This window comes from Tasmannia lanceolata, unplaced genomic scaffold (assembly GCF_043159265.1).
Source record: "Tasmannia lanceolata isolate RefF3 unplaced genomic scaffold, GAP_Taslan_0.1 ptg000015l, whole genome shotgun sequence".
Classification (NCBI taxonomy): Eukaryota; Viridiplantae; Streptophyta; class Magnoliopsida; order Canellales; family Winteraceae; genus Tasmannia; species Tasmannia lanceolata.
Window position 1 is genome coordinate 6,462,602 of NW_027518692.1, and position 24,731 is coordinate 6,487,332.

At 32.4% G+C, this 24,731-nt stretch overlaps 1 protein-coding gene across 1 annotated transcript; it reads right to left on the reverse strand.

Annotated features, from left to right (window-relative positions):
* Positions 1-8,962: 8,962 nt before the first annotated feature.
* On the reverse strand, positions 8,963-9,370 carry LOC143891675 (uncharacterized). The gene has a single exon (XM_077396219.1). It carries the CDS (start codon positions 9,368-9,370, stop codon positions 8,963-8,965), a length of 408 nt encoding a protein of 135 aa, XP_077252334.1.
* Positions 9,371-24,731: the final 15,361 nt, after the last annotated feature.

The window sequence follows — 24,731 nt, forward strand, 5'->3', positions numbered from 1 at the left end:
TCGCTCAAAACACTATCGCAGTCGACCGGACCCATGGAGGTCGACCGCCCACACCATACTGGATTGTTTCTGTTTTGAACAGAAATGTATCTGTGGTCGCCCAGCTTGACCCGGTCGACCGGCCCAATAAATTTTGAGATAACCTGGATTTTCAGGTTCCATCCCGCGTTCGCCCGGCATAGCCCGGTCAACCAGCCCTGAGTGAAATTTCATTTTAACTTTAAAATCCAGGGGCTTTTGGGCTATGGTCTTTGGGCTTTAGTCCAAGGTTTTCAAACACATTTTTGGGTGTGTTGATGGTTTTCAAAGATATAAAATGTTAAGTATAAAAACCATTTTGAAAACCTTTTGAAAGTGCATTTTATATAAAATCAAGAGGACTCCAAATACATTCTAAAAATAAGAACCATGAGTCTTCTTGGAATGTCTTTGCTCCTTTGCACTTTCTTGGACTTCAACGGCTTGAGTGAACATTTTGACCTTGTCTTGGCTCTTGTGACATCCTCCAATCTTCACTGCATGTTGTGAGGTGCATGAGGTGTCACCAATGACTTGTTCAACTCCAAGCTTCTTCTTGACACTTGCTTAGGAACTTGTGGGATCTTCATGATGAGCTTCTTTACTTGAGCATCTTCAAATGAGGATGACTCAAAAGTAGGTGCAAGCTCTTGGTTCCTTTGATCCTTGATCCACAAGTCATGGAACAGTGTTGAGTTGTGTAGTAGCGATATAGCATATCAAATTCCTATGTAGAGCACAACATCTCAAAGCAACACAATAGTCTAACAATGCTAATCAATTTGTGTTTGCTAGTATCAAACCAAGAAGGTAAGGTGAATGAATGAACCAATGTGCACCTTTGGGCTTACAGTTTCTTATTTTAGAAACTTTATAAAACATCCATCTTTTAGACATAGCAAACCCTAGAGATGGTGTCAAGGAGCTTTACCTAAGTTTTGAGATGAGGATGAAAACATATTGATTCTTTTATTTAGTTGAGAAATGATGGAGATTTAAAAAATAAAAAATTTCTTATTTTAGAAAGTTTACAAGACATCCATCTTTTAGATATAGGAAACACTAGAGATGGGGTCAAGGAGCTTTTAGCTCAGTTTTGAGTTTAGAATGAGATGGAATTGAATCTTAGATTTAGTTGATAATTGATGAAGATTGAAAAAATAGAAAGTTTCTTATTTTAGAAACTTTATAAAACATCCATCTTTTAAACATAAGAAATCCTAGAGATGGTGTCAAGGAGCTTTTAGCAGAGTCTAAAGATTAGGATGAGATGATATTTAATCTTTGATTTAGTTGATGAAGGATGGATATTGATAAAATAGAAAGTTTCTTATTTTAGAAACTTAGAAAATATCCATCTTATAGACATATGAGACCCTAGAGACGGTGTCAAGGAGCATTTAACCAAGTTTTGGGATGAGAATGAGAGACTAACAAATCTCAGATTTAGTTGATGACTGTGGACCCCGATCCGAGAGAGGCGGGGGGACGGGTCCCCACGAAAGTCTCAGGATCATCCACGTGAAGGAGAGCTCCGCCAAGGAACTCTCAAAAGAGTGCCCCTCATAGCATGAGCGGCGATGTAAAGTGAGATACCTCCCGATTCGGGGACCAGCCCGGATTCGAGACGCACCTTAAATAAAGAAAGAGTCGCCATCCAAGGAAGTAGGCCCTGGATCCCATGCTGTGCTCTGTCGCAATAGATAACCAGAGATATAAAAGGTCCGTGCCTGATGACGAATTGGGAAGGGGTTAGGCGCCCCCAATTCGCCCAAGTGCAAGCACCTGGTCTCTTATGCCATTTATTATTAACTTTGAAGAGTTTTGGGCAAAAATCATGTGAAATGGGAACAATCTTCCCCGAAAAAACGTCTATCTAAGCATGCATGACCCGAGGATGGGCAAAGAAAGTGAACATCCAAATCCTAACTCATCGCATCTAATCCTAACTCATCACATCTAAGAAAGCGATTAAAGGTGCTTTAAGCCAAGTTTTGGAATGAGAATGAGATGGTATTGAATCTTAGATTTAGTCGATAAAGGATGGAGATTGAAAAAATAGAAAGTTTCTTATTTTAGAAACTTTGTAAAACGTCCATCATTTAGAATTAAGAAACCCTAGCGATGATGTCAACGAGCTTTGAGGCATGTTTTGGGATGAGCGTATGAGGGTATTGAATCATAGATTTAGTTGATGAAGGATGAAGATTGAAAAATTAGAAAGCTTCTTATTTTTGGAACTTTTTAAAACATCAATCTTTAATCTAGCCAATTTTTGGGATGAGGATGAGATGATATTGACTCATAGATTTTGTTTGTGAAGGTTTGAGATTGAAAAATAGGAAGTTTCTTATTTTATAAACTTTATAAAACATCGACTGTTTAGACATAAGAAACCCAATAGATGGTGTCAACGTGCTTTTAGCCAATTTTTGAGATGAGGATTAAATAGTATTGAATTTTAGATTTAGTTGATCAAGTATGGAGATTGTAATATGAAAAGTTTCTTATTTTAGTAACTTTTTATAACATCAATCTTTTAGACCTAGGAAACCTCATAAATGGTGTGAAAGAGCTTTTAGCTGAGTCTTGAGATGAGAATTAGATGGTATTGAATCTTTGATTTATTTGAACAATGATGGAGATTGAAAAAAAAGAAAGTTTCTCACTTTAGAAACTCTATAAATCAACCGTCTTTTAGACATAAGAAACCATAGAGATGGTGTGAAGGAGCTTTTAGCCAAGTTTTGAGATTAGGCTGAGATGATATTTAATATTAGATTTAGTTGATAAAGGATGGAGATTGAAAAAATAGAAAGTTTCATTTTTTAGAAAGATTGTTTAACATCAATCATTCAGAAATAAGAAACGCTAGTGATGATGTCAACGAGCTTTAAGCCACATTTGGGATAAGTATATGAGGGTATTGAATCTAAGATTTAGTTGATGAAGGATGGAGATTGAAAAATTAGAAAGCTTCTTATTTTAGGAACTTTATAAAACATCAATCTTTTAGACATAGGAAACCCTAGAGATGGATTAAAGGTGCTTTAAGCCAAGTTTTGGAATGAGAATGAGATGGTATTGAATCTTAGATTTAGTCGATAAAGGATGGAGATTGAAAAAATAGAAAGTTTCTTATTTTAGAAACTTTGTAAAACGTCCATCATTCAGAAATAAGAAATCCTAGCGATGATGTCAACGAGCTTTGAGGCATGTTTTGGGATGAGCGTATGAGGGTATTGAATCATAGATTTAGTTGATGAAGGATGAAGTTTGAAAAATTAGAAAGCTTCTTATTTTTGGAACTTTTTAAAACATCAATCTTTAATCTAGCCAATTTTTGGGATGAGGATGAGATGATATTGACTCATAGATTTTGTTTGTGAAGGTTTGAGATTGAAAAATAGGAAGTTTCTTATTTTATAAACTTTATAAAACATCCACTATTTAGACATAGGAAACCCAATAGATGGTGTCAACGTGCTTTTAGCCAATTTTTGAGATGAGGATTAAATAGTATTGAATTTTAGATTTAGTTGATCAAATATGGAGATTGTAAAGTGAAAAGTGTCTTATTTTAGTAACTTTTTAAAACATCAATCTCTTAGACTTAGGAAACCTCATAAATGGTGTGAAAGAGCTTTTAGCTGAGTCTTGAGATGAGGATTAGATGGTATTGAATCTTTGATTTATTTGAACAATGATGGATATTGAAAAAAAAGAAAGTTTCTAACTTTAGAAACTATATCAAGCAACCAACTTTTAGATATAAGAAACCATAGAGATATTGTGAAAGGAGATTTTAGCCAAGTTTTGTGATTAGGCTGAGATGATATTGAATCTTAGATTTAGTTGATAAAGGATGGAGATTGAAAAAATAGAAAGTTTCTTATTTTAGAAACATTGTTAAACATCCATCATTTAGAAATAAGAAACCCTAGTGATGATGTCAACGAGCTTTAAGCCATGTTTTGGGATGAGCATATGAGGGTATTGAATCTTAGATTTATTTGATGAAGGATGGAGATTGAAAAATTAGAAAGCTTCTTATTTTAGGAACTTTATAAAACATCAATGTTTTAGACATAGGAAACCCTAGAGATGGATTCAAGGTGCTTTAAGCCAAGTTTTGGAAGAAGAATGACATGGTATTGACTCGTAGATTTAGTCGATAAAGGATGGAGATTGAAAAAATAGAAAGTTTCTTATTTTAGAAACATTGTTAAACATCCATCATTTAGAAATAAGAAACCTTAGTGATGATGTCAACGAGCTTTAAGCCATGTTTTCGGATGAGCATATGAGGGTATTGAATCTTAGATTTAGTTCATGAAGGATGGAGATTGAAAAATTAGAAAGCTTCTTATTTTAGGAACTGTATAAAACATCAATGTTTTAGACTTAGGAAACCCTAGAGATGGATTCAAGGTGCTTTAAGCCAAGTTTTGGAATGAGAATGAGATGGTATTGAATCTTAGATTTAGTCGATAAAGGATGGAGATTGAAAAAATAGAAAGTTTCTTATTTTAGAAACTTTGTAAAACGTCCATCGTTTAGAAATAAGAAACCCTAGCGATGATTTCAACGAGCTTTAAGGCATGTTCTGGGATGAGCGTATGAGGGTATTGAATCATAGATTTAGTTGATGAAGGTGAAGATTGAAAAATTAGAAAGCTTCTTATTTTTGGAACTTTATAAAACAACTATCTTTAATCTAGCCAATTTTTGGGATGAGAATGAGATGATATTGACTCATAGATTTTGTTTGTGAAGGTTTGAGATTGAAAAATAGGAAGTTTCTTATTTTATATACTTAATAAAACATCCACTATTTAGACATAGGAAACCCAATAGATGGTGTCAACGTGCTTTTAGCCAATTTTTATGATGAGGATTAAATAGTATTGAATTTTAGATTTAGTTGATCAAGTATGGAGATTGTAAAATGAAAAGTTTCTTATTTTAGTAACTTTTTAAAACATCAATCTTTTAGACATATGAAACCTCATAAATGGTGTGAAAGAGCTTTTAGCTGTGTCTTGAGATGAGGATTAGATGGTATTGAATCTTTGATTAATTTGAACAATGATGGAGATTGAAAAAAAAAGAAAGTTTCTTCCTTTAGAAACTATATAAAGCAACCATCTTTTAGACATAAGAAACCATAGAGATGGTGTGAAGGAGCTTTTAGCCAAGTTTTGAGATTTGGCTGAGATGATATTGAATCTTAGATTTAGTTGATAAATGATGGAGATTGAAAAAATAGAAAGTTTCTTATTTTAGAAACATTGTTAAACATCCATCATTTAGAAATAAGAAACCCTAGTGATGATGTCAACGAGCTTTAAGCCATGTTTTGGGATGAGCATATGAGGGTATTGAATCTTAGATTTAGTTGATGAAGGATGGAGATTGAAAAATTAGAAAGCTTATTATTTTAGAAACTTTATAAAACATCAATGTTTTAGACATAGGAAACCCTAGAGATGGATTCAAGGTGCTTTAAGCCAAGTTTTGGAATGAGAATGACATGGTATTGAATCGTAGATTTAGTCGATAAAGGATGGAGATTGAAAAATAGAAAGTTTCTTATTTTAGAAACATTGTTAAACATCCATCATTTAGAAATAAGAAACCCTAGTGATGATGTCAACGAGCTTTAAGCCATGTTTTGGGATGAGCATATGAGGGTATTGAATCTTAGATTTAGTTGATGAAGGATGGAGATTGAAAAATTAGAAAGCTTCTTATTTTAGGAACTTTATAAAACATCAATGTTTTAGACATAGGAAACCCTAGAGATGGATTCAAGGTGCTTTAAGCCATGTTTTGGAATGAGAATGAGATGGTATTGAATATTTGATTTAGTCGATAAAGGATGGAGATTGAAAAAATAGAAAGTTTCTTATTTTAGAAACTTTGTAAAACGTCCATCATTTAGAAATAAGAAACCCTAGCGATGATGTCGATGAGCTTTAAGGCATCTTTTGGGATGAGCGTATGAGGGTATTGAATCATAGATTTAGTTGATGAAGGATGAAGATTGAAAAATTACAAAGCTTCTTATTGTTGGAACTTTATAAAACATCAATCTTTTATCTATGGGAAACCCTATAGCCATAGTCAAGGTGCTTTTTTCCAAGTTTTGGGATAAGGATGAGATGGTATTGAATCTTAGATTTAGTTGATAAAGGATGGAGATTGAAAAAATAGAAAGTTTCTTATTTTAAAAACTTTGTAATACCACTATCATTCAGAAATAAGAAACCCAAGTTATGATGTCAACGTGCTTTAAGCCATGTTTTGGGATGAGCACATGAGAGTATTGAATCATAGATATAGTTAATGAAGGATGGATATTGGAAAATTAGAAAGTTTCTTATTTTAGAAACTTTATAAGACATCCATCTTTTAGACATAGGAACTCCAGAGATGGGGTCAATGAGCTTTTAGATCAGTTTTGAGATGAGGATGAGAAGCTATTAAATCGTAGATTTAGTTGATAAATGATGAAGATTATTAAACATATATCTTTTTGACATAGGAAACCCTAGAGATCAAACAGAGAATCTGTTATTCGATCCGTCACTGGGCACTCCACTACTGGATTAACCACTTTGTGTACAACCCCAGCCTCTGCTCCAGCTACCCATACTTTTACCACTGCGAAGCTGGGTAGGAGGCGCTGGAGAATCTTTAACTAGCTCCATTGGGTATGGATCCCCGATGAATAGCATGGGATCTCCAGTGAGTGAATCAGATGATGTCAACGAAATTTTAACCATGTTTTAGGATGAGAATGAGAGGGTATTGAATCTAAAATTTAGTTGATGAAGGATGGAGATTGAAAAAATAGAAAGTTTCTTATTCCAGAAACTTTGTAAAACATCAATCTTTTTAGACTTAGTTAACCTTAGAGATGGTGTCAAGGTGCTTTTAGCCAATTTTTGGGATGAGGATGAGATGATATTGACTAATAGATTTTGTTTGTGAAGGTTTGAGATTGAAAAATAGGAAGTTTCTTATTTTATAAACTTTATAAAACATCCACTGTTTAGACATAGGAAACCCAATAGATGGTGTCAACGTGCTTTTAGCCAATTTTTGAGATAAGGATTAAATAGTATTGAATTTTAGATTTAGTTGATCAAGTATGGAGATTGTAATATGAAAAGATTCTTATTTTAGTAACTTTTTATAACATCAATCTTTTAGACATAGGAAACCTCATAAATGGTGTGAAAGAGCTTTTAGCTGTGTCTTGAGATGAGGATTAGATGGTATTGAATCTTTGATTAATTTGAACAATGATGGAGATTGAAAAAAAAGAAAGTTTCTTCCTTTAGAAACTATATAAAGCAACCATCTTTTAGACATAAGAAACCATAGAGATGGTGTGAAGGAGCTTTTAGCCAAGTTTTGAGATTAGGCTGAGATGATATTGAATCTTAGATTTAGTTGATAAAGGATGGAGATTGAAAAAATAGAAAGTTTCTTATTTTAGAAACATTGTTAAACATTCATCATTTAGAAATAAGAAACCCTAGTGATGATGTCAACGAGCTTTAAGCCATGTTTTGGGATGAGCATATGAGGGTATTGAATCTTAGATTTAGTTGATGAAGGATGGAGATTGAAAAATTAGAAAGCTTCTTATGTTAGGAACTTTATAAAACATCAATGTTTTAGACATAGGAAACCCTAGAGATGGATTCAAGGTGCTTTAAGCCAAGTTTTGAAATGAGAATGATATGGTATTGAATCTTAGATTTAGTCGATAAATGATGGAGATTGAAAAAATAGAAAGTTTCTTATTTTAGAAACTTTGTAAAATGTCCATCATTTAGAAATAAGAAACCCTAGCGATGATGTCCACGAGCTTTAAGGCATCTTTTGGGATGTGCGTATGAGGGTATTGAATCATAGATTTAGTTGATGAAGGATGAAGATTGAAAAATTAGAAAGTTTCTTACTTTAGAAACTTTATAAGACATCCATCTTTTAGACATAGGAAACTCTAGAGATGGGGTCAATGAGCTTTTAGATCAATTTTGAGATGAGGATGAGATGCTATTGAATCGTAGATTTAGTTTATAAATGATGAAGATTAAAAAAATAGAAAGTTTCTTATTTTAGAAACTTTATTAAACATATATCTTTTTGACATAGGAAACCCTAGAGATGATGTCAACGAGATTTTCACCATGTTTTAGGATGAGAATGAGTGGGTATTGAATCTTAAATTTAGTTGATGAAGGATGGAGATTGAAAAAATAGAAAGTTTCTTATTCCAGAAACTTTGTAAAACATCAATCTTTTTAGACTTAGTAAACCTTAGAGATGGTGTGAAGGTGCTTTTAGCCAATTTTTGGGATGAGGATGAGATGATATTGACTCATAGATTTTGTTTGTGAAGGTTTGGGATTGAAAAATAGGAAGTTTCTTATTTTATAAACTTTATAAAACATCCACTGTTTAGACATAGGGAACCCAATATATGGTGTCAACGTGCTTTTAGCCAATTTTTGAGATGAGGGTTAAATAGTATTGAATTTTAGATTTAGTTGATCAAGTACGGAGATTCTAAAATGAATAGTTTCTTATTTTAGTAACTTTTTAAAACATCAATCTTTTTTTTTTGATGATTAAGCTGGGGTTAGGCAAGACCCCTACCAGATATCATTAAAGAAATAAAGAGATACATCAAGGGGGCCAATAAACCAGCCAGGGGGGAACAGACTCCCAATAGGCAAACCACATAATGGCAATCCACAAAGCGGCAAAAGGACAATAAGAAACAGAGCCTAAACAGACAAACATGGGAAACAAAGGGGGAAGAGCAGGAGCAGCATAGAACAGAATCAGTTCCGATTTTTCAGACGCAGATACTTTGTTCTCTCTCTATCAGATTTTACAATAGCCAGAAGCTCGTCAGGAACTGTCATCTGAGAAGTGGAATGGCCTTTAAAGGGGCACTCTCTCTTGGACAAAAATCAGCTGCCATGTTGCCCTCTCTCCAGATGTGGGTGATTCTCCACTTCATTCCTGCCAGATCAGTCCAAGCTCTTTGGATCGACTGCATTTGTTTCCACGGAGGTAAAGAGCGTTTGTTGAAAGAGTTAACAGCAAAGGAAGAGTCTGCTTCGATCCAAAGAGAAGTAATACCCAGATATTTTGCAACGGCCACTCCTTCACATATTGCTTGAATTTCCAAGGCGAAGATCTCATCCCCATCAGTATTTTTAGAGAAAAAATGAATTATTTCGCCATCCTTGTTTCTTAGAATTCCTCCAATCCCTCCTCCTTCATCGACTAAAGAGGCATCAGTATTTAGCTTGAATTCTCCCATTTCAGGCGGAAGCCAACAACAGAATTGCAGCTCTTTCTCCTTTACAGAGAAAGCTTGTAACCAAAGTGATTTCCAACAACGACCTTATGCACTTCATTACTGTCCCAGAGAGTTAGACTATTAACTCTTGACAATACATCATCAAGAATGAAGCGGAGAATTCTGGTCTTATGATTTAGACATAGGAAACCTCATAAATGGTGTGAAAGAGCTTTTAGTTGAGTCTTAAGATGAGGATTAGATGGTATTGAATCTTTGATTTATTTGAACAATGATGGAGATTGAAAACAAAGAAAGTTTCTTACTTTAGAAACTATATCAAGCAACCATCTTTTAGACATAAGAAACCATAGAGATGGTGTGAAGGAGCTTTTAGCCAAGTTTTGAGATTAGGCTGAGATGATATTGAATCTTAGATTTAGTTGATAAAGGATGGAGATTGAAAAAATAGAAAGTTTCTTATTTTAGAAACCTTGTTAAACATCCATCATTTAGAAATAAGAAACCCTAGTGATGATGTCAACGAGCTTTAAGCCATGTTTTGGGATGAGCATATGAGGGTATTGAATCTTAGATTTAGTTGATGAAGGATGGAGATTGAAAAATTAGAAAGCTTCTTATTTTAGGAACTTTATAAAACATCAATGTTTTAGACATAGGAAACCCTAGAGATGGATTCAAGGTGCTTTAAGCCAAGTTTTGGAATGAGAATGATATGGTATTGAATCTTAGATTTAGTCGATAAAGGATGGATATTGAAAAAATAGAAAGTTTCTTATTTTAGAAACTTTGTAAAATGTCCATCATTTAGAAAAAAGAAACCCTAGCGATGATGTCCACGAGCTTTAAGGCATCTTTTGGGATGAGCGTATGAGGGTATTGAATCATAGATTTAGTTGATGAAAGATGAAGATTGAAAAATTAGAAAGTTTCTTACTTTAGAAACTTTATATGACATCCATCTTTTAGACATAGGAAACTCTAGAGATGGGGTCAATGACCTTTTAGATCAATTTTGAGATGAGGATGAGATGCTATTGAATCGTAGATTTAGTTTATAAATGATGAAGATTAAAAAAATAGAAAGTTTCTTATTTTAGAAACTTTATTAAACATATATCTTTTTGACATAAGAAACCCTAGAGATGATGTCAACGAGATTTTAACCATGTTTTAGGATGAGAATGAGAGGGTATTGAATCTTAAATTTAGTTGATGAAGGATGGAGATTGAAAAAATAGAAAGTTTCTTATTCCAGAAACTTTGTAAAACATCAATCTTTTTAGACTTAGTAAACCTTAGAGATGGTGTGAAGGTGCTTTTAGCCAATTTTTGGGATGAGGATGAGATGATATTAACTCATAGATTTTGTTTGTGAAGGTTTGAGATTGAAAAATAGGAAGTTTCTTATTTTATAAACTTTATAAAACATCCACTGTTTAGACATAGGGAACCCAATATATGGTGTCAACGTGCTTTTAGCCAATTTTTGAGATTAGGGTTAAATAGTATTGAATTTTAGATTTAGTTGATCAAGTATGGAGATCGTAAAATGAAAAGTTTCTTATTTTAGTAACTTTTTAAAACATCAATCTTTTAGACATAGGAAACCTCATAAATGGTGTGAAAGAGCTTTTAGCTGTGTCTTGAGATGAGGATTAGATGGTATTGAATCGTTGATTAATTTGAACAATGATGGAGATTGAAAAAAAAGAAAGTTTCTCACTTTAGAAACTCTATAAAGCAACCATCTTTTAAACATAAGAAACCATAGAGATGGTGTGAAGGAGCTTTTAGCCAAGTTTTGAGATTAGGCTGAGATGATATTGAATCTTAGATTTAGTTGATAAAGGATGAAGATTTAAAAAATAGAAAGTTTCTTTTTTTAGAAACATTGTTAAACATCAATCATTTAGAAATAAGAAACCCTAGTGATGATGTCAACGAGCTTTAAGCCATGTTTTGGGATGAGGATATGAGGGTATTGAATCTTAGATTTAGTTGATGAAGGATGGAGATTGAAAAATTAGAAAGCTTCTTATTTTAGGAACTTTATAAAACATCAATCTTTTAGACATAGGAAATCCTAGAGATGGATTAAAGGTGCTTTAAGCCAAGTTTTGGAATGAGAATGAGATGGTATTGAATCTTAGATTTAGTCGATAAAGGATGGAGATTGAAAAAATAGAAAGTTTCTTATTTTAGAAACTTTGTAAAACGTCCATCATTTAGAATTAAGAAACCCTAGCGATGATGTCAACGAGCTTTGAGGCATGTTTTGGGATGAGCGTATGAGGGTATTGAATCATAGATTTAGTTGATGAAGGATGAAGATTGAAAAATTAGAAAGCTTCTTATTTTTGGAACTTTTTAAAACATCAATCTTTAATCTAGCCAATTTTTGGGATGAGGATGAGATGATATTGACTCATAGATTTTGTTTGTGAAGGTTTGAGATTGAAAAATAGGAAGTTTCTTATTTTATAAACTTTATAAAACATCGACTGTTTAGACATAGGAAACCTAATAGATGGTGTCAACGTGCTTTTAGCCAATTTTTGAGATGAGGATTAAATAGTATTGAATTTTAGATTTAGTTGATCAAGTATGGAGATTGTAATATGAAAAGTTTCTTATTTTAGTAACTTTTTATAACATCAATCTTTTAGACCTAGGAAACCTCATAAATGGTGTGAAAGAGCTTTTAGCTGAGTCTTGAGATGAGAATTAGATGGTATTGAATCTTTGATTTATTTGAACAATGATGGAGATTGAAAAAAAAGAATGTTTCTCACTTTAGAAACTCTATAAAGCAACCGTCTTTTAGACATAAGAAACCATAGAGATGGTGTGAAGGAGCTTTTTGCCAAGTTTTGAGATTAGGCTGAGATGATATTTAATATTAGATTTAGTTGATAAAGGATGGAGATTGAAAAAATAGAAAGTTTCTTTTTTTAGAAAGATTGTTTAACATCAATCATTCAGAAATAAGAAACGCTAGTGATGATGTCAACGAGCTTTAAGCCACATTTGGGATGAGTATATGAGGGTATTGAATCTAAGATTTAGTTGATGAAGGATGGAGATTGAAAAATTAGAAAGCTTCTTATTTTAGGAAGTTTATAAAACATCAATCTTTTAGACATAGGAAACCCTAGAGATGGATTAAAGGTGCTTTAAGCCAAGTTTTGGAATGAGAATGAGATGGTATTGAATCTTAGATTTAGTCGATAAAGGATGGAGATTGAAAAAATAGAAAGTTTCTTATTTTAGAAACTTTGTAAAACGTCCATCATTCAGAAATAAGAAACCCTAGCGATGATGTCAACGAGCTTTGAGGCATGTTTTGGGATGAGCGTATGAGGGTATTGAATCATAGATTTAGTTGATGAAGGATGAAGTTTGAAAAATTAGAAAGCTTCTTATTTTTGGAACTTTTTAAAACATCAATCTTTAATCTAGCCAATTTTTGGGATGAGGATGAGATGATATTGACTCATAGATTTTGTTTGTGAAGGTTTGAGATTGAAAAATAGGAAGTTTCTTATTTTATAAACTTTATAAAACATCCACTATTTAGACATAGGAAACCCAATAGATGGTGTCAACGTGCTTTTAGCCAATTTTTGAGATGAGGATTAAATAGTATTGAATTTTAGATTTAGTTGATCAAATATGGAGATTGTAAAATGAAAAGTGTCTTATTTTAGTAACTTTTTAAAACATCAATCTCTTAGACTTAGGAAACCTCATAAATGGTGTGAAAGAGCTTTTAGCTGAGTCTTGAGATGAGGATTAGATGGTATTGAATCTTTGATTTATTTGAACAATGATGGATATTGAAAAAAAAGAAAGTTTCTAACTTTAGAAACTATATCAAGCAACCAACTTTTAGATATAAGAAACCATAGAGATAGTGTGAAAGGAGATTTTAGCCAAGTTTTGTGATTAGGCTGAGATGATATTGAATCTTAGATTTAGTTGATAAAGGATGGAGATTGAAAAAATAGAAAGTTTCTTATTTTAGAAACATTGTTAAACATCCATCATTTAGAAATAAGAAACCCTAGTGATGATGTCAACGAGCATTAAGCCATGTTTTGGGATGAGCATATGAGGGTATTGAATCTTAGATTTATTTGATGAAGGATGGAGATTGAAAAATTAGAAAGCTTCTTATTTTAGGAACTTTATAAAACATCAATGTTTTAGACATAGGAAACCCTAGAGATGGATTCAAGGTGCTTTAAGCCAAGTTTTGGAAGAAGAATGAAATGGTATTGACTCGTAGATTTAGTCGATAAAGGATGGAGATTGAAAAAATAGAAAGTTTCTTATTTTAGAAACATTGTTAAACATCCATCATTTAGAAATAAGAAACCTTAGTGATGATGTCAACGAGCTTTAAGCCATGTTTTCGGATGAGCATATGAGGGTATTGAATCTTAGATTTAGTTCATGAAGGATGGAGATTGAAAAATTAGAAAGCTTCTTATTTTAGGAACTGTATAAAACATCAATGTTTTAGACTTAGGAAACCCTAGAGATGGATTCAAGGTGCTTTAAGCCAAGTTTTGGAATGAGAATGAGATGGTATTGAATCTTAGATTTAGTCGATAAAGGATGGAGATTGAAAAAATAGAAAGTTTCTTATTTTAGAAACTTTGTAAAACGTCCATCGTTTAGAAATAAGAAACCCTAGCGATGATTTCACCGAGCTTTAAGGCATGTTCTGGGATGAGCGTATGAGGGTATTGAATCATAGATTTAGTTGATGAAGGTGAAGATTGAAAAATTAGAAAGCTTCTTATTTTTGGAACTTTATAAAACAACTATCTTTAATCTAGCCAATTTTTGGGATGAGGATGAGATGATATTGACTCATAGATTTTGTTTGTGAAGGTTTGAGATTGAAAAATAGGAAGTTTCTTATTTTATATACTTAATAAAACATCCACTATTTAGACATAGGAAACCCAATAGATGGTGTCAACGTGCTTTTAGCCAATTTTTATGATGAGGATTAAATAGTATTGAATTTTTGATTTAGTTGATCAAGTATGGAGATTGTAAAATGAAAAGTTTCTTATTTTAGTAACTTTTTAAAACATCAATCTTTTAGACATATGAAACCTCATAAATGGTGTGAAAGAGCTTTTAGCTGTGTCTTGAGATGAGGATTAGATGGTATTGAATCTTTGATTAATTTGAACAATGATGGAGATTGAAAAAAAAAGAAAGTTTCTTCCTTTAGAAACTATATAAAGCAACCATCTTTTAGACATAAGAAACCATAGAGATGGTGTGAAGGAGCTTTTAGCCGAGTTTTGAGATTTGGCTGAGATGATATTGAATCTTAGATTTAGTTGATAAATGATGGAGATTGAAAAAATAGAAAGTTTCTTATTTTAGAAACATTGTTAAACATCCATCATTTAGAAATAAGAAACCCTAGTGATGATGTCAACGAGCTTTAAGCCATGTTTTGGGATGAGCATATGAGGGTATTGAATCTTAGATTTAGTTGATGAAGGATGGAGATTGAAAAATTAGAAAGCTTATTATTTTAGAAACTTTATAAAACATCAATGTTTTAGACATAGGAAACCCTAGAGATGGATTCAAGGTGCTTTAAGCCAAGTTTTGGAATGAGAATGACATGGTATTGAATCGTAGATTTAGTCGATAAAGGATGGAGATTGAAAAATAGAAAGTTTCTTATTTTAGAAACATTGTTAAACATCCATCATTTAGAAATAAGAAACCCTAGTGATGATGTCAACGAGCTTTAAGCCATGTTTTGGGATGAGCATATGAGGGTATTGAATCTTAGATTTAGTTGATGAAGGATGGAGATTGAAAAATTAGAAAGCTTCTTATTTTAGGAACTTTATAAAACATCAATGTTTTAGACATAGGAAACCCTAGAGATGGATTCAAGGTGCTTTAAGCCATGTTTTGGAATGAGAATGAGATGGTATTGAATATTTGATTTAGTCGATAAAGGATGGAGATTGAAAAAATAGAAAGTTTCTTATTTTAGAAACTTTGTAAAACGTCCATCATTTAGAAATAAGAAACCCTAGCGATGATGTCGATGAGCTTTAAGGCATCTTTTGGGATGAGCGTATGAGGGTATTGAATCATAGATTTAGTTGATGAAGGATGAAGATTGAAAAATTACAAAGCTTCTTATTGTTGGAACTTTATAAAACATCAATCTTTTATCTATGGGAAACCCTATAGCCATAGTCAAGGTGCTTTTTGCCAAGTTTTGGGATAAGGATGAGATGGTATTGAATCTTAGATTTAGTTGATAAAGGATGGAGATTGAAAAAATAGAAAGTTTCTTATTTTAAAAACTTTGTAATACCACTATCATTCAGAAATAAGAAACCCAAGTTATGATGTCAACGTGCTTTAAGCCATGTTTTGGGATGAGCACATGAGAGTATTGAATCATAGATATAGTTAATGAAGGATGGATATTGGAAAATTAGAAAGTTTCTTATTTTAGAAACTTTATAAGACATCCATCTTTTAGACATAGGAACTCCAGAGATGGGGTCAATGAGCTTTTAGATCAGTTTTGAGATGAGGATGAGAAGCTATTAAATCGTAGATTTAGTTGATAAATGATGAAGATTATTAAACATATATCTTTTTGACATAGGAAACCCTAGAGATCAAACAGAGAATCTGTTATTCGATCCGTCACTGGGGACTCCACTACTGCATTAACCACTTTGTGTACAACCCCAGCCTCTGCTCCAGCTACCCATACTTTTACCACTGCGAAGCTGGGTAGGAGGCGCTGGAGAATCTTTAACTAGCTCCATTGGGTATGGATCCCCGATGAATAGCATGGGATCTCCAGTGAGTGAATCAGATGATGTCAACGAAATTTTAACCATGTTTTAGGATGAGAATGAGAGGGTATTGAATCTAAAATTTAGTTGATGAAGGATGGAGATTGAAAAAATAGAAAGTTTCTTATTCCAGAAACTTTGTAAAACATCAATCTTTTTAGACTTAGTTAACCTTAGAGATGGTGTCAAGGTGCTTTTAGCCAATTTTTGGGATGAGGATGAGATGATATTGACTAATAGATTTTGTTTGTGAAGGTTTGAGATTGAAAAATAGGAAGTTTCTTATTTTATAAACTTTATAAAACATCCACTGTTTAGACATAGGAAACCCAATAGATGGTGTCAACGTGCTTTTAGCCAATTTTTGAGATAAGGATTAAATAGTATTGAATTTTAGATTTAGTTGATCAAGTATGGAGATTGTAATATGAAAAGATTCTTATTTTAGTAACTTTTTATAACATCAATCTTTTAGACATAGGAAACCTCATAAATGGTGTGAAAGAGCTTTTAGCTGTGTCTTGAGATGAGGATTAGATGGTATTGAATCTTTGATTAATTTGAACAATGATGGAGATTGAAAAAAAAGAAAGTTTCTTCCTTTAGAAACTATATAAAGCAACCATCTTTTAGACATAAGAAACCATAGAGATGGTGTGAAGGAGCTTTTAGCCAAGTTTTGAGATTAGGCTGAGATGATATTGAATCTTAGATTTAGTTGATAAAGGATGGAGATTGAAAAAATAGAAAGTTTCTTATTTTAGAAACATTGTTAAACATTCATCATTTAGAAATAAGAAACCCTAGTGATGATGTCAACGAGCTTTAAGCCATGTTTTGGGATGAGCATATGAGGGTATTGAATCTTAGATTTAGTTGATGAAGGATGGAGATTGAAAAATTAGAAAGCTTCTTATTTTAGGAACTTTATAAAACATCAATGTTTTAGACATAGGAAACCCTAGAGATGGATTCAAGGTGCTTTAAGCCAAGTTTTGAAATGAGAATGATATGGTATTGAATCTTAGATTTAGTCGATAAATGATGGAGATTGAAAAAATAGAAAGTTTCTTATTTTAGAAACTTTGTAAAATGTCCATCATTTAGAAATAAGAAACCCTAGCGATGATGTCCACGAGCTTTAAGGCATCTTTTGGGATGAGCGTATGAGGGTATTGAATCATAGATTTAGTTGATGAAGGATGAAGATTGAAAAATTAGAAAGTTTCTTACTTTAGAAACTTCATAAGACATCCATCTTTTAGACATAGGAAACTCTAGAGATGGGGTCAATGAGCTTTTAGATCAATTTTGAGATGAGGATGAGATGCTATTGAATCGTAGATTTAGTTTATAAATGATGAAGATTAAAAAAATAGAAAGTTTCTTATTTTAGAAACTTTATTAAACATATATCTTTTTGACATAAGAAACCCTAGAGATGATGTCAACGAGATTTTAACCATGTTTTAGGATGAGAATGAGAGGGTATTGAATCTTAAATTTAGTTGATGAAGGATGGAGATTGAAAAAATAGAAAGTTTCTTATTCCAAAAACTTTGTAAAACATCAATCTTTTTAGACTTAGTAAACCTTACAGATGGTGTGAAGGTGCTTTTAGCCAATTTTTGGGATGAGGATGAGATGATATTAACTCATAGATTTTGTTTGTGAAGGTTTGAGATTGAAAAATAGGAAGTTTCTTATTTTATAAACTTTATAAAACATCCACTGTTTAGACATAGGGAAGCCAATATATGGTGTCAACGTGCTTTTAGCCAATTTTTGAGATGAGGGTTAAATAGTATTGAATTTTAGATTTAGTTGATAAAGTATGGAGATTGTAAAATGAAAAGTTTCTTATTTTAGTAACTTTTTAAAACATCAATCTTTTAGACATAGGAAACCTCATAAATGGTGTGAAAGGGCTTTTAGCTGAGTCTTGAGATGAGGATTAGATGGTATTGAATCTTTGATTTATTTGAACAGTGATGGAGATTTGAAAAAAAGAAAGTTTCTTACTTTAGAAACTATATAAAGCAACCATCTTTTAGACATAAGAAACCATAGAGATGGTGTGAAGGAGCTTTTAGCCAAGTTTTGAGATTAGGCTGAGATGATATTGAATCTTAGATTTAGTTGATAAAGGATGGAGATTGAAAAAATAGAAAGTTTCTTATTTTAGAAACATTGTTAAACATCCATCATTTAGAAATAAGAAACCCTAGTGATGATGTCAACGAGCTTTAAGCCATGTTTTGGGATGAGCATATGAGGGTATTGAATCTTAGATTTAGTTGATGAAGGATGGAGATTGAAAAATTAGAAAGCTTCTTATTTTAGGAACTTAATAAAACATCAATGTTTTAGACATAGGAAACCCTAGAGATGCATTCAAGGTGCTTTAAGCCAAGTTTTGGAATGAGAATGACATGTAGAATCGTAGATTTAGTCGATAAAGGATGGAGATTGAAAAAATAGAAAGTTTCTTATTTTAGAAACAATGTTAAACATCCATCATTTAGAAATAAGAAACCCTAGTGATGATGTCAACGAGCTTTAAGCCATGTTTTGGGATGAGCATATGAGGGTATTGAATCTTAGATTTAGTTGATGAAGGATGGAGATTGAAAAATTAGAAAGCTTCTTATTTTAGGAACTTTATAAAACATCAATGGTTTAGACATAGGAAACCCTAGAGATGGATTAAAGGTGCTTTAAGCCAAGTTTTGGAATGAGAATGACATGGTATTGAATCGTAGATTTAGTTTATAAATGATGAAGATTAAAAAAATAGAAAGTTTCTTATTTTAGAAACTTTATTAAACATATATCTTTTTGACATAGGAAACCCTAGAGATGATGTCAACGAGATTTTCACCATGTTTTAGGATGAGAATGAGTGGGTATTGAATCTTAAATTTAGTTGATGAAGGATGGAGATTGAAAAAATAGAAAGTTTCTTATTCCAGAAACTTTGTAAAACATCAATCTTTTTAGACTTAGTAAACCTTAGAGATGGTGTGAAGGTGCTTTTAGCCAATTTTTGGGATGGGGATGAGATGATATTGACTCATAGATTTTGTTTGTGAAGGTTTGGGATTGAAAAATAGGAAGTTTCTTATTTTATAAACTTTATAAAACATCCACTGTTTAGACATAGGGAACCCAATATATGGTGTCAACGTGCTTTTAGCCAATTTTTGAGATGAGGGTTAAATAGTATTGAATTTTAGATTTAGTTGATCAAGTACGGAGATTCTAAAATGAATAGTTTCTTATTTTAGTAACTTTTTAAAACATCAATCTTTTTTTTTTGATGATTAAGCTGGGGTTAGGCAAGACCCCTACCAGATATCATTAAAGAAATAAAGAGATACATCAAGGGGGCCAATAAACCAGCCAGGGGGGAACAGACTCCCAATAGGCAAACCACATAATGGCAATCCACAAAGCGGCAAAAGGACAATAAGAAACAGAGCCTAAACAGACAAACATGGGAAACAAAGGGGGAAGAGCAGGAGCAGCATAGAACAGAATCAGTTCCGATTTTTCAGACGCAGATACTTTGTTCTCTCTCTATCAGATTTTACAATAGCCAGAAGCTCGTCAGGAACTGTCATCTGAGAAGTGGAATGGCCTTTAAAGGGGCACTCTCTCTTGGACAAAAAATCAGCTGCCATGTTGCCCTCTCTCCAGATGTGGGTGATTCTCCACTTCATTCCTGCCAGATCAGTCCAAGCTCTTTGGATCGACTGCATTTGTTTCCACGGAGGTAAAGAGCGTTTGTTGAAAGAGTTAACAGCAAAGGAAGAGTCTGCTTCGATCCAAAGAGAAGTAATACCCAGATATTTTGCAACGGCCACTCCTTCACATATTGCTTGAATTTCCAAGGCGAAGATCTCATCCCCATCAGTATTTTTAGAGAAAAAATGAATTATTTCGCCATCCTTGTTTCTTAGAATTCCTCCAATCCCTCCTCCTTCATCGACTAAAGAGGCATCAGTATTTAGCTTGAATTCTCCCATTTCAGGCGGAAGCCAACAACAGAATTGCAGCTCTTTCTCCTTTACAGAGAAAGCTTGTAACCAAAGTGATTTCCAACAACGACCTTATGCACTTCATTACTGTCCCAGAGAGTTAGACTATTAACTCTTGACAATACATCATCAAGAATGAAGCGGAGAATTCTGGTCTTATGATTTAGACATAGGAAACCTCATAAATGGTGTGAAAGAGCTTTTAGTTGAGTCTTGAGATGAGGATTAGATGGTATTGAATCTTTGATTTATTTGAACAATGATGGAGATTGAAAAAAAAGAAAGTTTCTTACTTTAGAAACTATATCAAGCAACCATCTTTTAGACATAAGAAACCATAGAGATGGTGTGAAGGAGCTTTTAGCCAAGTTTTGAGATTAGGCTGAGATGATATTGAATCTTAGATTTAGTTGATAAAGGATGGAGATTGAAAAAATAGAAAGTTTCTTATTTTAGAAACCTTGTTAAACATCCATCATTTAGAAATAAGAAACCCTAGTGATGATGTCAACGAGCTTTAAGCCATGTTTTGGGATGAGCATATGAGGGTATTGAATCTTAGATTTAGTTGATGAAGGATGGAGATTGAAAAATTAGAAAGCTTCTTATTTTAGGAACTTTATAAAACATCAATGTTTTAGACATAGGAAACCCTAGAGATGGATTCAAGGTGCTTTAAGCCAAGTTTTGGAATGAGAATGATATGGTATTGAATCTTAGATTTAGTCGATAAAGGATGGATATTGAAAAAATAGAAAGTTTCTTATTTTAGAAACTTTGTAAAATGTCCATCATTTAGAAATAACAAACCCTAGCGATGATGTCCACGAGCTTTAAGGCATCTTTTGGGATGAGCGTATGAGGGTATTAAATCATAGATTTAGTTGATGAAAGATGAAGATTGAAAAATTAGAAAGTTTCTTACTTTAGAAACTTTATAAGACATCCATCTTTTAGACATAGGAAACTCTAGAGATGGGGTCAATGACCTTTTAGATCAATTTTGAGATGAGGATGAGATGCTATTGAATCGTAGATTTAGTTTATAAATGATGAAGATTAAAAAAATAGAAAGTTTCTTATTTTAGAAACTTTATTAAACATATATCTTTTTGACATAAGCAACCCTAGAGATGATGTCAACGAGATTTTAACCATGTTTTAGGATGAGAATGAGAGGGTATTGAATCTTAAATTTAGTTGATGAAGGATGGAGATTGAAAAAATAGAAAGTTTCTTATTCCAGAAACTTTGTAAAACATCAATCTTTTTAGACTTAGTAAACCTTAGAGATGGTGTGAAGGTGCTTTTAGCCAATTTTTGGGATGAGGATGAGATGATATTAACTCATAGATTTTGTTTGTGAAGGTTTGAGATTGAAAAATAGGAAGTTTCTTATTTTATAAACTTTATAAAACATCCACTGTTTAGACATAGGGAACCCAATATATGGTGCTTTTAGCCAATTTTTGAGATTAGGGTTAAATAGTACTGAATTTTAGATTTAGTTGATCAAGTATGGAGATTGTAAAATGAAAAGTTTCTTATTTTAGTAACTTTTTAAAACATCAATCTTTTAGACATAGGAAACCTCATAAATGGTGTGAAAGGGCTTTTAGCTGAGTCTTGAGATGAGGATTAGATGGTATTGAATCTTTGATTTATTTGAACAGTGATGGAGATTTGAAAAAAAGAAAGTTTTTTACTTTAGAAACTATATAAAGCAACCATCTTTTAGACATAAGAAACCATAGAAATGGTGTGAAGGAGCTTTTAGCCAAGTTTTGAGATTAGGCTGAGATGATATTGAATCTTAGATTTAGTTGATAAAGGATGGAGATTGAAAAAACAGAAAGTTTCTTATTTTAGAAACATTGTTAAACATCCATCATTTAGAAATAAGAAACCCTAGTGATGATGTCAACAAGCTTTAAGCCATGTTTTGGGATGAGCATATGAGGGTATTGAATCTTAGATTTAGTTGATGAAGGATGGAGATTGAAAAATTAGAAAGCTTCTTATTTTAGGAACTTTATAAAACATCAATGTTTTAGACATAGGAAACCCTAGAGATGGATTCAAGGTGCTTTAAGCCAAGTTTTGGAATGAGAATGACATGTAGAATCGTAGATTTAGTCGATAAAGGATGGAGATTGAAAAAATAGAAAGTTTCTTATTTTAGAAACATTGTTAAACATCAATCATTTAGAAATAAGAAACCCTATTGATGATGTCAACGAGCTTTAAGCCATGTTTTGGGATGAGCATATGAGGGTATTGAATCTTAGATTTAGTTGATGAAGGATGGAGATTGAAAAATTAGAAAGCTTCTTATTTTAGGAACTTTATAAAACATCAATGGTTTAGACATAGGAAACCCTAGAGATGGATTAAAGGTGCTTTAAGCCAAGTTTTGGAATGAGAATGACATGGTATTGAATCGTAGATTTAGTTTATAAATGATGAAGATTAAAAAAATAGAAAGTTTCTTATTTTACAAACTTTATTAAACATATATCTTTTTGACATATGAAACCCTAGAGATGATGTCAACGAGATTTTAACCATGTTTTAGGATGAGAATGAGTGGGTATTGAATCTAAAATTTAGTTGATGAAGGATGGAGATTGAAAAAATAGAAAGTTTCTTATTCCAGAAACTTTGTAAAACATCAATCTTTTTAGACTTAGTAAACCTTAGAGATGGTGTGAAGGTGCTTTTAGCCAATTTTTGGGATGAGGATGAGATGATATTGACTCATATATTTTATTTGTGAAGGTTTGAGATTGAAAAATAGGAAGTTTCTTATTTTATAAACTTTATAAAACATCCACTGTTTAGACATAGGAAACCCAATAGATGGTGTCAACGTGCTTTTAGCCAATTTTTGAGATGAGGATTAAATAGTATTGAATTTTAGATTTAGTTGATCAAGTATGGAGATTGTAATATGAAAAGTTTCTTATTTTAGTAAATTTTTATAACATCAATCTTTTAGACCTAGGAAACCTCATAAATGGTGTGAAAGAGCTTTTAGCTGAGTCTTGAGATGAGAATTAGATGGTATTGAATATTTGATTTATTTGAACAATGATGGAGATTGAAAAAAAAAAAGTTTCTCACTTTAGAAACTCTATAAAGCAACCATCTTTTAGACATAAGAAACCATAGAGATGGTGTGAAGGAGCTTTTAGCCAACTTTTGAGATTAGGCTGAGATGATATTGAATCTTAGATTTAGTTGATAAAGGATGGAGATTTAAAAAATAGAAAGTTTCTTTTTTTAGAAACATTGTTAAACATCAATCATTTAGAAATAAGAAACGCTAGTGATGATGTCAACGAGCTTTAAGCCATGTTTTGGGATGAGTATATGAGGGTATTGAATCTTAGATTTAGTTGATGAAGGATGGAGATTGAAAAATTAGAAAGCTTCTTATTTTAGGAACTTTATAAAACATCAATGTTTTAGACATAGGAAACCCTAGAGATGGATTAAAGGTGCTTTAAGCCAAGTTTTGGAATGAGAATGAGATGGTATTGAATCTTAGATTTAGTCGATAAAGGATGGAGATTGAAAAAATAGAAAGTTTCTTATTTTAGAAACTTTGTAAAACGTCCATCATTTAGAAATAAGAAACCCTAGCGATGATATCAACGAGCTTTGAGGCATGTTTTGGGATGAGCGTATGAGGGTATTGAATCATAGATTTAGTTGATGAAGGATGAAGATTGAAAAATTAGAAAGCTTCTTATTTTTGGAACTTTTTAAAACATCAATCTCTAATCTATCCAATTTTTGGGATGAGGATGAGATGATATTGACTCATAGATTTTGTTTGTGAAGGTTTGAGATTGAAAAATAGGAAGTTTCTTATTTTATAAACTTTATAAAACATCCACTGTTTAGACATAGGAAACCCAATAGATGGTGTCAACGTGCTTTTAGCCAATTTTTGAGATGGGGATTAAATAGTATTGAATTTTAGATTTAGTTGATCAAGTATGGAGATTGTAATATGAAAAGTTTCTTATTTTATATAACATCAATCTTTTAGACCTAGGAAACCTCATAAATGGTGTGAAAGAGCTTTTAGCTGAGTCTTGAGATGAGAATTAGATGGTATTGAATCTTTGATTTATTTGAACAATGATGGCGATTGAAAAAAAAAGAAAGGTTCTCACTTTAGAAACTCTATAAAGCAACCGTCTTTTAGACATAAGAAACCATAGAGATAGTGTGAAGGAGCTTTTAGCCAAGTTTTGAGATTAGGCTGAGATGATATTTAATATTAGATTTAGTTGATAAAGGATGGAGATTGAAAAAATAGAAAGTTTCTTTTTTTAGAAAGATTGTTAAACATCAATCATTCAGAAATAAGAAACGCTAGTGATGATGTCAACGAGCTTTAAGCCACATTTGGGATGAGTAAATGAGGGTATTGAATCTAAG

Excerpts from the sequence above, each read along its gene's own strand:
- LOC143891675 (XM_077396219.1), bottom strand. The coding sequence starts at position 9,370 with ATGGGAGAATTCAAGCTAAATACTGATGCCTCTTTAGTCGATGAAGGA.